This window comes from Carassius carassius, chromosome 13 (genome assembly GCF_963082965.1).
Source record: "Carassius carassius chromosome 13, fCarCar2.1, whole genome shotgun sequence".
Classification (NCBI taxonomy): domain Eukaryota; kingdom Metazoa; phylum Chordata; class Actinopteri; order Cypriniformes; family Cyprinidae; genus Carassius; species Carassius carassius.
The window spans coordinates 19224529-19243462 of record NC_081767.1 but is presented as its reverse complement, the minus strand read 5'-3'; the positions used below and the strand labels follow the sequence as shown (position 1 = coordinate 19243462).

Below are 18934 nucleotides of genomic sequence, written 5' to 3'. Positions count from 1 at the left end.
TCACGTTTTGAAGTAGGAAGACTGAAAACGTACTCTAATTGTCATTGCTTTATTGTTTTTATGTAGTAAATTATATGATAATAAAAACTTACTAGTTTTGCATATGAAAATAAAAATGTATTTGTAATTGGTAAGACAAATATTAAGATAATAGTTTGGGATATATAATAGAAACGATGTGTCTCACAAATAGGAAATAGGAATTGATAGTAACCTAACTATTTTAATAGTTCCTCATCACCACCTAAATATAAGTACTAGTACCAGATAAAAAAACTACTAGTTATTGGTACTGCGACTTACATAATAGTAAAACAGTGACAAGTTCGTATATAAAGCACTGACCCTTTCTCTTTTTCTCTCTATATTTTTACGTTAGTTAATTGGACCTTATTGGAGCCCTTTTGTTGAAATACCTTCAAAGCTGATATAATTTAAAATACACATTAGCTAGAGTGTATACAAATATATAAGACAGCCTATAGCTCAAAAACCAAGGCACATTTAACGGTGTCTCTGCAGTGGCAAATGAAGTGAGTCTGAAAACTGCTACTCATTTGTAGATGTATTGACTGCAAAACATGACTGGTTATGTTAAAAGGCAAGTGTGTACAGGTAGAAGATGAAAGGATTAGGGATTATGGGCTGAGAGGATAAAGAGTTGTCGGAAGGGGGTGACAGACTACAGACAGATCTCCTACTTTCCCTAAAACAAAGTTTATATTCTTGCAAAGGGATGATATATGGGGTACAGAGCTCTGCTTCATCTCATTCTGTCCATCTGCTTCCAGGTGTGCGTGTCCTCTTTCATATTTAAACCATTACCCTCCGTGCCCATTCAGCATGCAAAGTTTCAAAACACACCCACCCACCTCTGGTTCACTGTCCTTGAGCGGACTCCAGCATAATTTTTTTTCATAATGTACAGTACAAACTGTATTTTCTATCACCCTACACCAGCCCTTCACATAAACCTACCCCTCACAGAAAACTTTGTGCATTTTTACAATCTAAAAAAAATAATTCTGTATGATTTATAAGCTTCTGTACCCATGGGGACCTCAATTTAAGTCCCCACCACCAGTAAAGAAAAACATGTACACACACACACACACACACACACACACACACACACAAACGTTGGTTTCATTAAATTACTGAGGACATCTAACAACTTCTGTTTTCTCAGGCGAAACATTTTACTGACACACTAAACCAAACCAATAATGGAATATCAAATATGGTTTATGTCCAAAAATTAAATAAAATAAATAAAGGCCTGGTCAAACTTATCAAAGAGATGGGTTTAGTCCAGTCAGTTTCAATGCATAAAATGAAGGGTGTTCAGTAGGCCTGTAGATAGATAGATAGATAGATAGATAGATAGATAGATAGATAGATAGATAGATAGATAGATAGATAGATAGATAGATAGATAGATAGATAGATAGATAGATAGATAGATAGATAGATAGATAGATAGATAGATAGAAATACACAATAATACATTTTTAAACTGTTAAGGAATCCCAGTATTAGTTTTTAGCATTGTATGAAATTTTTCATATAATTGGTAAAATATTTTGCTAGATGGAAAAAAAGAATATATAAAAAATAAAAGTATTGATGAAATTATCTAATATGATTTAGATATGATTCATGTCATTTGTTGTGTAATTCTTCATGTCCATACGTGAATTAGAAAGCAGTTGTATGCAAATAAGTACAATTCCAAAACTTTTTTTATTGTTTGTTTCTCAATGTGAAACAAATGTGGTTAAGGGAAAAGGATTGCACAATGGTGATGAAGGAGCCAGGTTGAAATGCAGCAGGCCTGCGGTGGATGTCTAGATGGGGGAGGTTGACGAAATGCAGGGGCGTGACGCCTCACTCTGCAGCAGCGCTCACTCGCCTACGGGAGAATGGGAGAGAGACATAGAAAGGGAGGGAGGAGGAACTTGAAGGAAAAAAGTTACAATAAAAATGGCTTCCTTGTCTTTGGAGTCCTCAGAACAAACTGAAAACGAGCCAAAGGAGTCCACGCAAGATGAAGCCAAAGTGAAAGAGGAGACGGATCCGGACGAAGTTTCGGAACAGCTGCTCCAAAGCTTCCAGAACTCGGCGCTCAGTTTTTCCACCGATCAGGTCGCGTGTCTGTGCGAAGCGCTCCTGCAAGCGGGTAATGTGGATCGCCTGTGGAGATTCCTCGCCACCATCCCTCCTTCGGCCGATCTGCTACGTGGCAACGAGACCCTACTGAAGGCCCAGGCTCTGGTCGCTTTCCACCGGGAGGAATTCAATGAGTTGTACGCAATCCTGGACAGTCATGACTTCCACCCGAGTAACCATGGGTTCCTTCAAGACCTCTACTTGAAGGCGCGCTACAAGGAGGCTGAGAGGTCCCGGGGTCGCAGTCTAGGCGCCGTGGACAAATATCGACTGCGCAAAAAGTTTCCTTTGCCCAAAACCATTTGGGACGGAGAGGAGACTGTGTACTGCTTCAAGGAGAAGTCGCGCAACGCTCTGAAGGAATGTTACAAGATCAACAGGTATCCCACTCCGGTCGAGAAGAAGAATTTAGCCAAAGTCACCGGACTTTCTTTGACCCAAGTCAGCAACTGGTTCAAGAATCGCCGACAGAGAGACCGGACTCCGTCCGGTACCAACAGCAAGAGGTAGCACATTGTGTTTCGATCAAGTATATAAAGTCTCAGGGCCGAGAGAAACATTCTTGAGCCAAACTGAGACAATAGAGCAGTAAACAAACCGCTATTGTGTGCGAGGTTTACACTAGAACGAGGGTGTAAACTAAAAAAACTTGACATCTGAACAGATTGCCCTGTCTGACGGAGGTTTTTACATTCTCTTACTGTAATTACTCTTCATAAGGCCTAGTTTGCAACAGATGATAGATTGTTGTATTTAATTAACCCTTGAAAATACTAGGATTTTTTTTGTTAGTTTGAACACAGATGGGTGATACATATGTGATTTATATATATATATATATATATATATATATATATATATATATATATATATATATATATATATATTTGGAAAAATTTCCCTTGCATTGTAATTGCTAAATGACGTGTCTCACAAGTGAAAATGACAAGGAGGTCTTAGAAAACAAGACTGAAAGCATGTTGCTTTGTTGTGAAATGTGAGATGGGGCGCCAGGAGTGGCTCTAGTTTCCTGAACTACAATGTCCTTCTGTAGTCCATGGATAGTTAAATCTCAGGACAGAGAGGATATGGTTGAGAGAGAGAGATGATGCATTAAGATTTAAGTTTACTTACAGTGGTTCCACAAAGTACTTGGAGAGGAAAGCCACACTTAATCTGGGAATATCTAAGTATAAGAATTAGACAAAATTTAGAGTGCATTAGTTTCTTTGCAGTCTTGTTGTGTGTGTGTGTGTGTGTGTGTGTGTTTCCCCATTCTATTTAATGAACTAGATACATTAAAAAAAAATTCCTTCAGTGCAACTTGAATTGGCTGCCCTCAGAAAAAAATATTGCGGTCACATTATATGAGGAATATACTAAGGCAAACATTGTTAAACTTGTTTATCTACATTATTATTAAAAAAAAAAAAAAATATATATATATATATATATTCCTAAAATCCTACTAAAATGTTGTGCATATGCCTATTATGTGTATTTTCATCAGCAAATATGTGATTTATGTGATAACTGTTCTAAAATACATTTCTAAAACATTCTGCATCAGATGTTAGAATAACATTCAGCAACTGTTGTATATATGTGAATCCACTCTTTATTCTTTAATTTGATCATTGAAGCACTTGCACATGGTGACTGATGCACGTTGATTTATAAAATGAATGAATCTTAATGTCTGCAACTACTATGAGTGTGTCTTACAAGTGCACACACAGAAGAGTGTCAGTGACCATATGCAATGCAAGTTAGCTGGTTTCAGTTGAACCACAAGCTTCATTGGGTCTGGTCTTTAAATAATTTAGCTTTCTCCTCTATTGATACAGCTATCAAAAAGTTTTGGATGATTGCTAATTGATGGTAGACATTCATGTAAACTACATGTAGGCCGTTTGACCAAATGTAATGTTTCTGTCTTTTCTTTAGTGAATCTGATGGAAACCACAGCACAGAAGATGAAGCCAGCAAAGGAGATCTGGAGGATATTGCTGACAAACCTTCTGCTCAAGAGACAGGCAGCTCCAATGCTTCCCTTATATCTTACTCTGGTGCTCCTTGCAGTACTGGTCAGCTTATTCTCAACGGCACTGGGGGATTCCTTACAAGCTCTCACCCACTGCTACTCAATGGGAGCCCTATACTCTCGGGGGCAGGGACAGGGGTCATCATCAATGGGTTGACACTGAGTGATGGCCACACAGTCACTCTTAGTCCTGTTTCAGCTAATTCACCATTTCTACTAAATGGGGCTCAAGTAATCTCCAAAGATGAACGGGGCATCAATGATATAGAGGCCCATGGCAGTCTGCCCACTGTGGTTCTGAATCCACAAGCCGGTTTAACTAGCACAATACCTCTCTCGCTTGGCGAGGACGCAAAAACAGCCAGCAGCAACGTCTCTCCATTGGATTTCATCAGTCTTCCGGAGACCTTGAAGAATTCAGATAACACTCAGTCTCTGCCTACAAACTTAATGTCCCCGCCCACCATCTCTACTTCTGTCATCTCTCCCACGTCTCTTCCTTCAATGGCACTGGCCCTCAATAGTATTCCTGCATCTTCAGCTGGCTCCATGAGTACAGTCATCTCCAGTCCCATGGTGCCACTACAGCCCACACAGCCACCTGAACTTGTTGTATTAGGAAAAGCAGAGTCTCAGTCACCAACTCGCAGCTCCATCTCTAGCCCTCAGGTGCTGTCTTTACCCCAGGTGGTTCCATCAATACAGGGCGTTCCAGTTTCTCAACTGATGCAGCATCCATCTGGGGCCACCGTGTCATCTTGCCCCCAGCTTGTTCCAGTCTCCCCAGTGAATTCACAGTTACCCCAAGTTCCCATTCCTCAAGTTCAGACACAGACCTTGCACATCGGTCCAAGACTTGTGCAAACACAGCTCCAAAACGGCTTGACCACAGTAAGCACCAGTAGTGCTTTATCAATCCCCCAGATGGCTGATGGGCAAGTTACACAAATGCTTACACCTCAGCTAGGAGACGAATCTATTTCAGCCACCCTTCCACAGATACAGACCTCCATGGGAACACAAGTCATTCCCATCACCTCCCCGACTCAAGTTGTGCCAATATCCCAAACCAAAGACTCAAGCCAACCTCAGCTGGTCCCCCTGTCACTGCCTCAACTTATGCCTGTGTCATCCATTGCGGGAACTCCAACTGGAACCCTGTCTTTCCCTCAGGTGGTCCCAGCAACTCCATCCCTTTCCATTCCGTCCCATGGAGGTGGTTTCCAGATTCTGACATCTGGATCTGGAACAGGATTCAGTGTTGCCCAGGGACCAATATGCCTTAGCCCAATAGGTCCTCCTCAGAGTGTCCCTACTGGTACCATCCCAGGTGTTCAGCTTATCAACTCTGGGGTGATTCAGCTACCTTCTGCCTCTCCAGGTAGGTCACAAAAATAATTTCTAGAACTAGCAGTGGAAAAAAGTTGTTTGTTTTGTTCTGAAATCCGATGTATTTATTCTTTTTTTGTATCTAGGCAACATCCTACTTGCAGGTGGCATTGGGGGCAGCCCCATCTTAAGTGTTCAAAATGGCAAACTTATCCTCACTATCCCAGCTGGCATCCAGTTCACCAGCATGCCTGTCAAGTCCGTCCCAGATAATTTGGTCTCAAGCAACAGTACCCTTGATCCTCAACCCTCCGCTATGCATCCACTTGAGAATCAACCAGCACCTTCACTCACTGCTCAAACCTCAAATTCACTACAGTTATCTCCTTTGGGGTTTGTTGGCTCCTCTACACTTTACTGCAGCCCTGAGCCAGGGACAATTGCCAACCTAACACCAGGAGCCTCTCCTAACACCCCAGACTCTTCCAGCACTCCCACTCCTACAAGTGTCCTACAATCCCAGCAAACCCTTTGCCCTGATAGCATGCTACCACTCAGTCCAATATGTAGCGGTGTGACAACTGGCCCCCACCTCTCCCAGCCAGTCTGGAGCCCTGTCCCACTCTCCTCCTCTGCTTGTCTGACATTATTTGACATGCGTGGGAAAGGAGATCTTCCAGAGGACCCTGCTTTGTTGGGCTTGCCAGGCAGAGAGTCCCTCCTGTTGGGCACTCCTCCTCCAGGCGAAGATGTGGAGAGAGATTCTCAGCTGGATGAGGTGGAGGACATGGATGGGGACTCGAAAATTCTTACACAACTGCAGTCTGTCCCTGTGGATGATGATCTGGGTTTGTAATCGCCAGTCCTTTTGACAACCTACTAGATGCAGTTAGTGTTAAACCTCAACCTGCAAGAGTTGCTTGCAATGTTTTATGACCGCCGAGGTTTGGAGTCTTTCCCCACTCCAACCCCTTGTGTCGTGGAAGTATTCAACCTAATAATGGAGTTATAGAAAAGAACCTCTCTTTTATATATGGAATTCAGTTGTGAAACCTACATATTCAGCAAGGTCATGACTATAGAGGTTAAAAGGCACTGCCATTTTTTCACAGAGAACTGTATTATAACCAATATTCACCTCCAGGAACCTAAGGTTGTATCTACATGGTTTTTGATGTATGTTACAAGGGCTTACATGACTCCTTAAGTGGCTAAAAGACACTAATATGTCAGAGGCAATCAAGATTATTTTATCTGGGAGTGAAGAGCATGTGGGAATGCCTTCTTTTGTGCCTTACATTTTTGTTACTTTTCAGTTTTATAGATTAAATGACTCTTGACAAGTACTTTTATCTTTAAAGAAGAGAAACAAGTCATATTAGGGTTTCCCTCCTAGAGACAATATAATAGAGGTACATGTTTATGCTGGTCACAAAACTGGTGTCTTGGAGTGAAATGGGTCAGCTCAATCTAAGAATGCAATGAGTCTGAACACGAGCTACGCACTGGGAGCATTTTGTCAGACAGCCTGTACAGGTGGTTCATAAAGATACCTAGATGCACCAACAGCACCCTGCGCTGGGAGAAGGAAATCAGAACTCGCAACATTGGGTGGAAGATAAGACAAATTAACTTTTAAGTGTGTCTGTGACAACTACATTGGCCATAATGCATCCTCACTGCTCAGTCTAGGTGCTGTTTTAATTATATTTTGCTTTAACATTTCAGTTGGCTTAAGTACCTTTTGAGAGAGAGAGAGCAGATGGTGCATGTGTCAGATTTATAAATGGCAATTCACTTGGGTTTTGAACAATACACTCTGTGAAGCACTCTATGTTGTTTTATATTACATGTATACAGTATCTTGCAGCGTAAATTTATGATGGCACACTAAACCGACCATGGATATCCTATATTTTGTAATATGATAGATAATTGACATTGGTGTCCTTAGATAAACCATTGAGCTTACCCAAGCATTACAGCTCTTTACCGTAAAACTGTGTTTAAACCTACAGGCTTGAGTGTTTGAAGGGAATTGAAGTACTGAATATTTGTCTATGCAACTGTTCCACATGAACCTTGAGATTTGTTTACTGTTAAAAACAGCCGCTTCTTACACTACAAATCCACCATGTACATATACAGTGAAATCCTTTTTTTTATCATGTTTATCTTGTCTTTGTATATTTCAAAATCAAATGTTTTAATTGGAAAATTTCCACATAGCTCCAGGAAACGTCTGTTTTTTTCTCTCCCCCACTTAATACTTATCAAATGCAATTAGGTCTAGGTGATTCAAAGCTACAAGTCTGTCTTTTTCAACACAGGTCATTATAACCACCAGACTGATTTCCTTATTGCAGAGCACAGTTCTGTATATTTTGCACATTTAATTGTTTTTATTCATAGAGCATTTACATTTTTTTTAATGAGCCTTCAAAATGTGGTGCTATTTTTTTTTTAAACCATGCAACTGTACAATAAGGCTTTTGTGGAATATTTGGCCTGTGAGATTTTGACTGGTGCATAGTAGTCACCTTTGTAAACTCTAGCCTTAAGTGTAATTGTCTCTGTTTTTTTTTTACAATATTTAATGCATTTATCAATCATTTCGGGGTGATTCAACCTTAAAGCTCTTTCCCTCATTCTAGCTTAGGTTTACACTCCATTTTCTGCTTTTGCAATGTGTAGCGTCTTGTGTAGTTTTTGTATTTTACACATTTATGTTACATAGGACTTGTTGCATTGACTTTCCAAAGTTTTTTTTCCCTCCTTGTTCTTATTTCAAGCACCTGGACAATGTTTTAACTGTTTTTGGAAAGTAAGGGAATGTGTGTGTGTGTGTGTGTGTGTGTGTGTGTTTGTCCCTGAGTATTAATATTACTCCAGAATGTAATGATTACTATATTAATGCACATGTATTTTATTCAGTAGTTATATTTGCTCTGTTCACTTTTTAATACTTTCTCTTCACTTTTCATGTACAAACAGAAAAATTATGCAGCTGATTAAACCAAAGAGTACACCCTTGACCCCCCCCCCCCCCCCCACCCCCCAGTCATTTTATTTAGTAAATGGAGTTTTTGTCATTATTGTAAACATCTCTTTTTACAGAGGCGTGTTTTGTCTCTAATAGTTATTTTATTTTTTATATTCCACTTTGTGATATGTAATAAACATATAAAATGCCATCTGAATGCTTTTTGTTTGAATTATCTTAGTACAACTAAAAATCTTTTTTTCGCCTAGAACCAAACCACCTGTGGTTCTCTGCCATATCTTTACAACCTTATTTTCTATATACGTATATTTGTGCAATGCCAACTCTAACCAAATTGTCTAACAAATCCTGCCCCATGATTTGATTAGGAAATAACATTGCCTTCATATTTAAATAAGCTCCTTTGTGCACCTGACATCTCCCCCAGGTAATTGATACAAATACAAACAACACTTAGTCTGAAAGGTTTGTGTACGTCTGTGTTGGGGCCTGTCTGTTTTTTTTAACCCCCATGCTCTCCGATTACCTGCATGTACCAAGTTGTCTGGGCGGGTCTTTGTGGCAGGAATAGGTAGAACCTCTTAAAACAAAAAAGCTGATACACTCATTGGCTGTAATTATTGGCTAGCACATCACTGGAGAACAAAAAGGCTATTGTGAGATCCCCTTTACCTGAGAGTTTCTACATTACTTTGGTTTTGCACACTTCTGCAGGTTTCGGTATTCTTGTGAAGCTTGCCGTCTTGTGGATTCATCTATTGGCTTTGAAACAGATTGTCCTCAGTTGTCCTCCGGATCCCTTGAGTGGACTTTTAGGAACATGGTTGGATGATTTACAACTTGTTTTGCAGACCAATTCCTTGTCACCCTGTGTGGGACCTTATACCGTCCTTGTTCCCATAATGGCGATGGGCTTCTCCCCAGAACAGGTGGTGTGTGTTTGTGAGGTTCTTCTCCAGAGTGGAAGCATGGATCGCTTGTCCTCATTCTTATGCTCTTTACCTGCCAATGTGTATCTGGGAATGGCCCACAGTCAAGAGAGCGTGCTGAAAGCGCGGGCTGCGGTCGCCTTCCACCACTGTCGTTTCGCTGAGCTCTACGCCTTGTTAGAAGGGAACGTGTTCTCCCCGCGCAGTCACCCTCTGCTCCAGCAGCTCTGGCTCCAGGCTCACTACAAGGAGGCTGAATTACAGAGGGGCCTCCCTCTTGGGGCCGTGGGGAAGTACCGAATCCGCCGCAAGTTCCCTCTTCCTCGTACCATCTGGGATGGAGAGGAGACCAGCTACTGCTTCAAGGTGTTTAAATCTGTTGTAGTACATTAAGTTTTAAAAACACAAAGTCCTTGATGTAAATGGATCAATGAGTGCTGATTTATCTGATTGTGTGTTAAGTCTCAAAATAATGTTTTGGGGGAGATTTCAAGAGTTTTTGGTTGCATCCTTTGGTCGCAGGAAAGGTCTCGCAGTGTATTGCGAGAGTGGTACTGCAGAAAGCCGTACCCCTCGCTGCGAGAGAAACGAGATTTGGCTGCAGCCACTGGACTCACTGCTACACAAGTCAGCAACTGGTTCAAGAACCATCGCCAGCGGGACAGAGCTGCGGCCAGCCGTCAGGGGTAAGAGACACTCCTTCACTCTACAGGCACCAGGGGAACAACATTAAATTCCTGCTGGAACACAGTGAACAATTTTGACTCAGAAACAATACATTTCACAAATAAGAAACAGCAAGTAACATTTTTAAATTTTGAAGTAGACTGAAGGAGCATTTTCTTGTAAAACATACTGTAATAATCTTTATTTACCCTTACTTTTTTAAGCTCTATGAAATGTTTGGCTTTAGATATGTGGTTCTCAACCAGGTGACTTCAGGATGACGTCAAATGATCTAAAATATGACAAAACAAGCGTTAAATTAGGTTAATTTAACCTAATGTGATAATGTGATAGGGAAGTCGTGGCCTAATGGTTAGAGAGTCGGACTCCCAATCGAAAGTTTGTGAGTTCGAGTCCCGGGCCGGCAGGAATTGTGGGTGGGGGGAGTGCATGTACAGTTCTCTCTCCACCCTCAACACCACGACATAGGTGCCCTTGAGCAAGGCATCGAACCCCCAACTGCTCCCCGGGCGCCGCAGCATAAATGGCTGCCCACTGCTCTGGGTGTGTGCTCACAGTGTGTGTGTGTGTGTTCACTGCTCTGTGTGTGTGCATTTCGGATGGGTTAAATGCAGAGCACAAATTCTGAGTATGGGTCACCATACTTGGCTGAATGTCACTTCACTTAATTAACTTTTTTTATTTTTATGCCTGGAAAAGTTTTGTAAATTAATAAAATATAGCTTCATTGGCATTTCTTATAATGAATATACATATTTCTATGCCAAAATCAAAAATGTTTTAATAGAATTTGGAGTACAAAATCCTTCTACAAATGGCTGAGAACCACCGCTTTATAGTCAAAGCAGTCGCATTGTATTGTCTTCTTTCATTGGCTCCATGCTGCCCTCTGCTGGATGTCACAAACCAAAAGGATTCAGTATCTCTAACTTCAATAATCCATTTACATATTACTGTTTGATCCCAGTATGGCATATTTCAGATCCGATATCCGAGTTATTCCTGTGTTCCAGCAGGACATCAGCAGGAGCGTTCCTGAGCTCTGATGAGGAACTCTCACCGCCGGCGAGTCCCAGCACACTCTTCTCCTGCTCCCAGCAGCTCTCTCCCCACACGTCCTCTCTACGTCACCTGGGACCAACACACTACTGAAACTGATGCAGTGGAATACAGGTCAAAAAACTGAAATAGGCGTCTTTATAAGTCACAGCTGTGAGTCCTAGCATAAAAGAATCAGGGGAATAGGCCAGTGCTTTTTTTTAGCCTCCTAAGCAGTTGTGTTTTCTGACATATTTGACAGTCTGGCAGAAGTTAGCAAAATCGCTCAAAGCACCTTTAACAAAGTCAATCTTGAACTCTGCAAAACACAAAACAGAGCATCAGTTCAGCTGGCAGCAAATACCATCGAGGCTTTTTTGGTAATGTTTGTGAAGTTTGTAGTGCACGCTAACATCTGTACTTCAGTGCATACTGTATTTCAGTAAAGCAAGTATATTCCACATGTGGAACTGTAGTTTGAATTGAAAATGCCAACATATCTTCCTTTTTTTTCATAATTTGTGACTTATAATGCTGCTCAATCTTCTTCCATTGCTATAAATAAGTCACATCCTCTCTTTGCATAGTCTTTTTTTTTTTTTTTAAGTCAGCTTGCAATTAAAATTCACCCTACCTGTTTTCTAATTGCATGTTATTGATCTTATTGTGAACTATATATATCCATGCATGCTTCATTTTGTAAAAAATGTACATCATTTTTAATCATGTCATAACGCTGGTGTGTGCTGAACTCTTCCAATTATTTTGTTCTCAAACCCCATCCTTTATTACAGCTGATTTTAACTACTTTTTTCCCCCTTTTTCAGGAATCCGTTTAACTTGGACATGCATCTCAATACAGTAGAAAAGACAGACCTCTACTTCCATTTCACAATGACTTTTTGCAGACACAAAGAGTAACATATCAACACATCAGCAGACTTTAAATTGGCTGTAACTCAACACAGGATCAATCTTAGTGTTCTATACTTCAGCAAAATTAAAGACAAACAAATCCAGAGTTTCCTTAAGTTTATTATGAATATCCATCAGACCCTTGACAAGGTCTTTTGGTTCATAATGGTAACAGCTCAATGACTGAGAAATGTGTAAAAAAAAAAAAAAAAAAGATCTCTCTCAGTTCACATGAAATGCTACTCACAGATTCTTAAACATTTGTCTCTCAGCGTCTTGCGTACTGACCTTCTTGTAAAGTGCACCATCACTGCCTTTCCTGAACACAGCCTGAATGCAACGGCATTTAAAATGCATCATACTGTGCAAATGATAAATAATGAATGTAATCATTAAACAAACCTTACTCTGAATTCCACTTCAAAGTCAAATGTGAAGTTTTACCACAAAATTAACAGTCTCTTTAACAATGACATAAGGGCTCATACCGCTGCCGTAACGTTTGGACTATTACGACATATGGCTCTTTTCAGCAGAAAAATATATGAATATCTTCAGCATGTACCGTTCGCATTCCAAATAAACATCATTATGCAGTTTGTTTCTTTGGTTATTCTGATCTATGGCTCTGTTATTATCATCATCATCAGCTCTTACATCACACATTCAGCTGCACTGAACACACGGTCATGTGCTGTGATCGTCTGCTGTAGGATGATCATTATAGCATGATTAGAGGCTCAGGTACTCAGCTACGAAGATGGCCAGGATTCTAGTTAGGTTTTCTATCGTGGGCCTGTGCATCCTCTCCTCCGCATCATCCAGTGTGTGCCAGAAGACAGGGAATGGTGTGGGGATCAAGTGAAGCACGGGTACACCTGGTTCAGAAGTATAAAGTATGAAATGTGTAAAAACAAATGTAATAGAAGCATATGTTTTCAGACTGTTCACTGACCTCTGTTTAAAAATGGAATGTGGTCATCCTGCACGGGGCCAAGATAAAAATCCTTCCTGAAGTAACTCTGTTCTGATGGGTGAGATGTCAACAAACCCTGTTTGTGGAGTCTCTTCTCTGAAAGAGAAACAGACAAGGATTCTGAATGCAATCCTCATGCATTTTTAAGCTGCTACCTAATCCTGTTTATTTTTTTATTTTTTTTTACTTATACCTGCAGCGATCAGTCGGTCGAACCATCTGGCTGTGTTATCAAAGTGATTGACAATCAATGGTTCTGGGCCACCGAGCAGGTCCAGCAGGACTAACAGATCCTGGAAGAAAATAGAGTTTCAACATTAAAACAACAGGGTATTCACATGCATTAAAAATAATAAAATTAAAAGGGTAATAAATCAATTTACCAGTAAATATTTTTTGTTTTAACATTTCCCTCTTCAGGTCTACTGTAAAATTTACATTAAAATAATTTACTACTTTAAGGTAACAAATAATTTTTTTAAATAAAAGAATATAATTAAATAAAATGTAATAAAATTATCGTTATCAAAATACTATAAAATATAAATTCATGTTTAAATGTTATTCTAATAAATTATAAATCAGTTTATAATATAGATTTTTTTTTTTTTTACATTCCCCTCCTCAGTTCTAGGCTGATTAATTAAAATAAAATTGCAATTAAAAAAATCAATTATTACTGTAACGTTATACTAAAAATAACAATAATAAAATACAGCTAAAATAGTCAAATATCAGATATTTTTTGCTTTCATTAAAAACATTTCTATACCGTATTTTGGTGTTTTTCTATATATATATATATATATATATATTTTTTTTTTTTTATAAACCACCAATAAATTAATGTTTTTATTTGTTGTATATATTTGAATACATCTCATTTTGTAGCTGATGTATCAGAGTTAAATAATGAACTGAATCAATGGAATTGAACCAGTTTTGAACGATGAATCAAAGTTACGAGGAGGTCTTAAACTATCTGAAACATCTTGAAAAGGGTATTAAAAAGTATCACATATGACATGCTGATACCTGCAGATACCCCAAGCTAAAAACCTCTCATCCATAAACAGTCTTTAAAAATATATGAAAAATCAAACGGAGTGATCCAAGTACACACAACCTCACCACTGCCTGGAGAAGAGTGCTTGTGGTGGATCCAGAAGGGTGGGGAGTACGGGCCATAAATTCAGCCAGATGACGAGAACCGTAGAGAGAGTCTGACTCTGTCCATTCCTCAAACGCCTCCTCTCCATCAAAAAACACCAACTGCAATGTCACAGCAGACCTCTGCAGACAGAGAGCATACATGTAATCTGTTACGTGTTTGGACTATTTCAAACCAGCTCCATCTCTCTCTGACTCATAATGATGTGCACACACTTTAGGCATGATTCAGCACTGTGTGATGAAGCAGATTCTTGTTAAATATGTGACGTCTTCACCCTTTTCTTCATGACTGTGATTTACCTGCAGTTTTAGAGCTTTAAGCTGTGTGTCCAGAGCAGTGGCCAGCTCCAAGATCATAGCACAGGGTATGGCTGAATCACTGGCACCCACAAACACCCGCCTGGGGTTTTTAGGGTGTGCGGGTAAGATCTTTGAGTCATGGTGGCATGCTAGGAGCAGCCTGCGAGGAGCCGTGGGGTCCAGAACTGCTAGCACATTGGTGAAGGTCACTTTACCCTTCGGGGTGGATGAAACGAAGGAATTCTCTTCCAGCGTCCATCCTGCGGACAGTGAACCCAGCTGGGACAAGATATGCTGCAGTCGGAAGAAGTGAGAGAACTTTTGACCTTCACTACATGTTTATCAGAAAAAGATGCTTAAAGGAATAGTTCACTCCAAATTAAAAAGCTGCTGAAACTTTACTCACTCTGAGAGCCATCCAAGATTTTTTTATTTTTTATTACATCACTTGCACATCAATGGATCCTTTGCAGTGAATGGGTGCCATCAGAATGAGAGTTCAAACAGCTGATAAAAACATAACAATAAACCACAAGATGTTAATTAATTAACTGGAGTCATGTTGATTACTTGTGGATTTCTGTCATGTTTTCATCGGCTGTTTGGACTCTCATTCTGGCGGCACCCATTCACTGCAGAGGATCCATTGGTGACCAAGTGATGTAATGGTAAATTTCTCCAAATCTGTTAAGATGAAAAAAACAAACATATCTACATCTTGTACGTCCTGCAGGAGTTTTTATTTTATTTTTTTAACAACTTTTAATTTTTGGGTGAAGTACTTACTTAACTTAGAGTATGTTTTACTTAACTACTTACTAAAAAAAAAAAAAAGGAGAAAGCAATGTTATGACTTGTAAATCTTGATAAATAGGAAACAATGTACAATATATTAGGACTTGGGTCTAGGGTCAGGGAGTTTATTGAGCTGTGAATGAAGATGTTTCAGGGTGAGGCATCACCTGTCGTACGGTCTGACTGCCTGCAGTCCCGGGAACGCGTTCGATTAGCAGCGGCCGCAGGTGAGTCTCCCAGAGCCGATGTCCGTCCACCTGTGCTGCAAACTTCTTTATTTGTGCCACAGAGTGTTTTTGTGGCTTATGAGCATTCTGCAGAAAGAATACAGAAAAGAAGAGGTGAGTATATGATCATATTTATCTTAACACACACAGCAGTGAGAAGTGAACACACACACACACACACACCGTGAACACACACTGGGAGCAGTGGGCAGGCGTTTTTTGCGGCGTTGCCCAGGGAGCAGTTAGGGGTTCGGTGCCTTGCTCAAGGGTCTCACCTCACTTTCTGGTCATTCATTCCCCTCACCTACAACCCCTGCTGGTACCGAAACTCGAACCCATGACTTAACCATTAGGCCACAACTGCCCCCAATTTTTGCAGCTTTTATTTCTGCATTTTCCATTACATTTAATTTTAGTATCTTTTAATGCACTTTTCTTAAATTACTATTTAGGTTTAATTTATGATTTACATTTATTTTATGATTATTTCTGTTTAAGTTTAGTTTAATTCCAGTTAATAAGTTCAGTGCTTCAATTTAAAGTTATTTAATTTAAAGTTTCCACAACAACATTTTTCGTTTACGTTACGGTTTTCTTTCTTTCTTTAAGCTTAATTTCAATAAAAAAAAAATGTAATAGTTTTATTTAACAATAATAACCTTGCTATAAAATCAATCATAAGGATGGAATTACATATCAAAATAATGACAGAATTTTTTTTATTTTGGTCAAACGAGACATTCAATAAGACAGAATTGTTATATAACTGGAAATGCATTTCAGCTCAATGTCAGCTCACCCTGTCCCTGATGAGATGTGCAGCATGATGCTGGAGGCTGCTGGAGGGCTCTGCAGACAGATACAGCGCCAGAATCATCGCCAGCGAGAGCGCGGCGCAGAGACACAGCAGCAGCACGCGCACGCGCACGCGCGCCCCTCTCAGCAGGTCGAATCCTGTCAGCGCGTGCCCGTTATTGCCGTGCAGAGCTTTGTATCTTCGGCCGGCTCTTGACATTCTGACGTGGCGTTGGCGGCTGACACCCGGTTAAAGAAGCTAGGGGGAACGGCGACAGGCGTGTCCCTCCAGATTTGGCACTGACCGCACGCCAAAGGACACGTCAGTACTTTAAACGGCCAGCTTTGTCAACTATCGCTATTGTCACCGTACTGTATAAAACACTCATTTAATAACCAGTGCTTTTCCCGTTCAAAACTTCACATATTATATTAAATAAAGCGATTTTACCTTGTTACAGAGCTTATTTACCACACGGAACGTCTTTAATAGCTGTACAACTCCCAAGAGCAAATAATTTTAAAAATGCGCTAACAATGTTTTCGTCCTTCAGTCTGGAGCCAGTAAGCCGAGTCTATTAATAATCACGCAAACACTGAATGAACTCCGTCAACACTGGCTCTGGACTTCAGCTACTCGACTCAGAAAGTCAGTCACCGCCGAGATCAGTCGTCTCTCATCATCGGTCACGCATCTGACGTCGCTAGAAGTTCAGAATACTAGTGCACGGCGATCTAACAAAAGCAGGGAGTCCTTTCCTAATTTCTTCTTTATTAAGGCTTGTAATGGGGGTGTACCGTCTTGCTGCAGCCTCTTTTGACTGCGCTTCCGCCATGGTGATGTCAGACTGGCTGAGGTAGCTTGTCATCTTAAAGGGACAGGCGCCTTTTGCTGTTTGCTTATATCATAGTTACCATAGGCGTAGATTACGCGGGGGACGCGGGGGACGCGGGGGACGTGTCCCCCCCACTTTTTAGAAAATGTAAATTTGTCCCCCGCACTTTTTCATAGGGGAAGTGTTCACGACATGGTGAGGTTTTCGCAAGACAATGTGTAGTTATACATACAGATTTAAAATTCAAAGAGAAAAGATCGTCTATCTATCTACACGTGACTTTCACGTTGCCATGGTAATCAGTCACTCGCGCTCGTGCATCACCACACGCCCATGCTCGCACCCGCACTGAATCCATCGTCGAAGGTCGAAATGAATTCAAAACGACAAAAAACTATTCACTCTTTTTTCGCGAAAAAGTCAAGCACCGTAAGTTGTCATGTGGTATCCGAATTGGGTTGCTCATTGTCATTGATGAATAACTTCGCCTAATTTTCTTTATGAAGAATTGAAGATTGAAGAACCTTAAATAAATTGAAGATTTTCACTAACGTTACTGCACAAACGTGCAGCTTATTTTGATCTTTTTTATTCGTAATGTCTTTTATTTTCACAGATATGTTATCAAAGCCCTTCAAATTATAATAAAGATTGTGATTGTTAATGCTGAATTTGGATTTTCATGCATTAGGCTAACAGCCATTATCTAATTTATTTGCTTGAATCATGCAGCGTTGTAACGTGTACAAGATGTTTACCATATAATAAGGTAACACTTTACAATTAGATTAAAAAAGTTTGTAGACAAACTTTAAGTTTTCTTTAAAAAGCCTAACCAGAAAGTCTGAAGAAGTTTTAAAAGCATTAAGTTTGCATGTTTTCAATATGAAAGACAGTTTTGGTTAAGTGAAACAGATAGATAGATAGATAGATAGATAGATAGATAGATAGATAGATAGATAGATAGATAGACAGACAGACAGACAGACAGATAGATTAACTAATGAAACCTTATTGTAAAGTATTACCATTCAATATAAATGCAGTATGCAATTGTATGCATTAATGTTCTGATTTAGGTCTTAATTTATAGGGTTCATTAATATTATTGCGCTAATTTAATTTTTATTTTTTTTTCTTCTCTGTTGTCAAGATTGATCAAGAAACAGGGAGCCTAGGGTTGTCAGGTCAGAAAGAGGATGACACACAACAAAAAGAAACTTCACAGGTGAAAAGTGATAGACTGGCTTTTAAAAACACCTGCTATTGCATTTTTTTATTGTATAAAATCTACAACAGGTGTTTGAAGTACCATATATAGACCAATCATAAAATTACCATTAGGAAAATATAGGAAACATAATTTACGATTCAAATTATTGGTTATTGTTCAGCAGTGTACATAATTTCTTATGTATGTCACAATTCCATGTCTCTGCATATTTCAAACACTTCTTTATTGTCAATAGACAGAGCCAGAAGTTACTTTAGAGTTGAGAGGGAATGAAGCAGAAAGTTTCAAGAAGGCCTCAGAGGTGAGGGAAAACAAATGACTGGAATAAGTTCAGAATTTTGTTCAGGTCCAAGTACGATTATCAGTCAACTACTGAGGCTGCAAACACTCTTCGGAATATGTTGCCAGAAGTCCGCCAACTCTTTGACCAAGTGGAAACACTTGTGAGGTTGCTCCTTGTTTGCCCTGTTTCTTCAGCAGAGG

At 39.9% G+C, this 18934-nt stretch overlaps 3 protein-coding genes across 4 annotated transcripts; 2 read left to right on the top strand and 1 right to left on the bottom strand.

Moving 5' to 3' along the window:
* Positions 1-1866: 1866 nt before the first annotated feature.
* Positions 1867-8736, top strand: six5 (SIX homeobox 5). The gene is made up of 3 exons (XM_059564858.1): positions 1867-2675; positions 4117-5594; positions 5689-8736. The coding sequence occupies exons 1-3, from the start codon at positions 1984-1986 to the stop codon at positions 6396-6398; spliced, it is 2880 nt and encodes a 959-aa protein (XP_059420841.1). The 5' UTR covers positions 1867-1983; the 3' UTR covers positions 6399-8736.
* A 435-nt stretch (positions 8737-9171) lies between these two features.
* six9 (SIX homeobox 9) lies at positions 9172-12152 on the top strand. 2 transcript variants are annotated; one of them, XM_059564860.1, is made up of 4 exons: positions 9172-9841; positions 9998-10161; positions 11176-11335; positions 12028-12152. In XM_059564860.1, exons 1-3 carry the CDS (start codon positions 9449-9451, stop codon positions 11312-11314), a joined length of 696 nt encoding a protein of 231 aa, XP_059420843.1. In that variant the 5' UTR covers positions 9172-9448; the 3' UTR covers positions 11315-11335; positions 12028-12152. The 2 variants fall into 2 exon arrangements, with proteins under 2 accessions (XP_059420843.1, XP_059420842.1); XM_059564859.1 differs by having other exon boundaries at positions 9314-9841; positions 11179-11335.
* A 65-nt stretch (positions 12153-12217) lies between these two features.
* qpctla (glutaminyl-peptide cyclotransferase-like a) lies at positions 12218-17227 on the bottom strand. Its single transcript, XM_059564857.1, has 8 exons — positions 16833-17227; positions 16386-16753; positions 15527-15673; positions 14565-14858; positions 14223-14384; positions 13285-13384; positions 13071-13187; positions 12218-12993 (listed from the first exon to the last, which is right to left on the bottom strand). Exons 2-8 carry the CDS (start codon positions 16599-16601, stop codon positions 12848-12850), a joined length of 1182 nt encoding a protein of 393 aa, XP_059420840.1. The 5' UTR covers positions 16602-16753; positions 16833-17227; the 3' UTR covers positions 12218-12847.
* Between the last annotated feature and the right edge of the window lie 1707 nt (positions 17228-18934).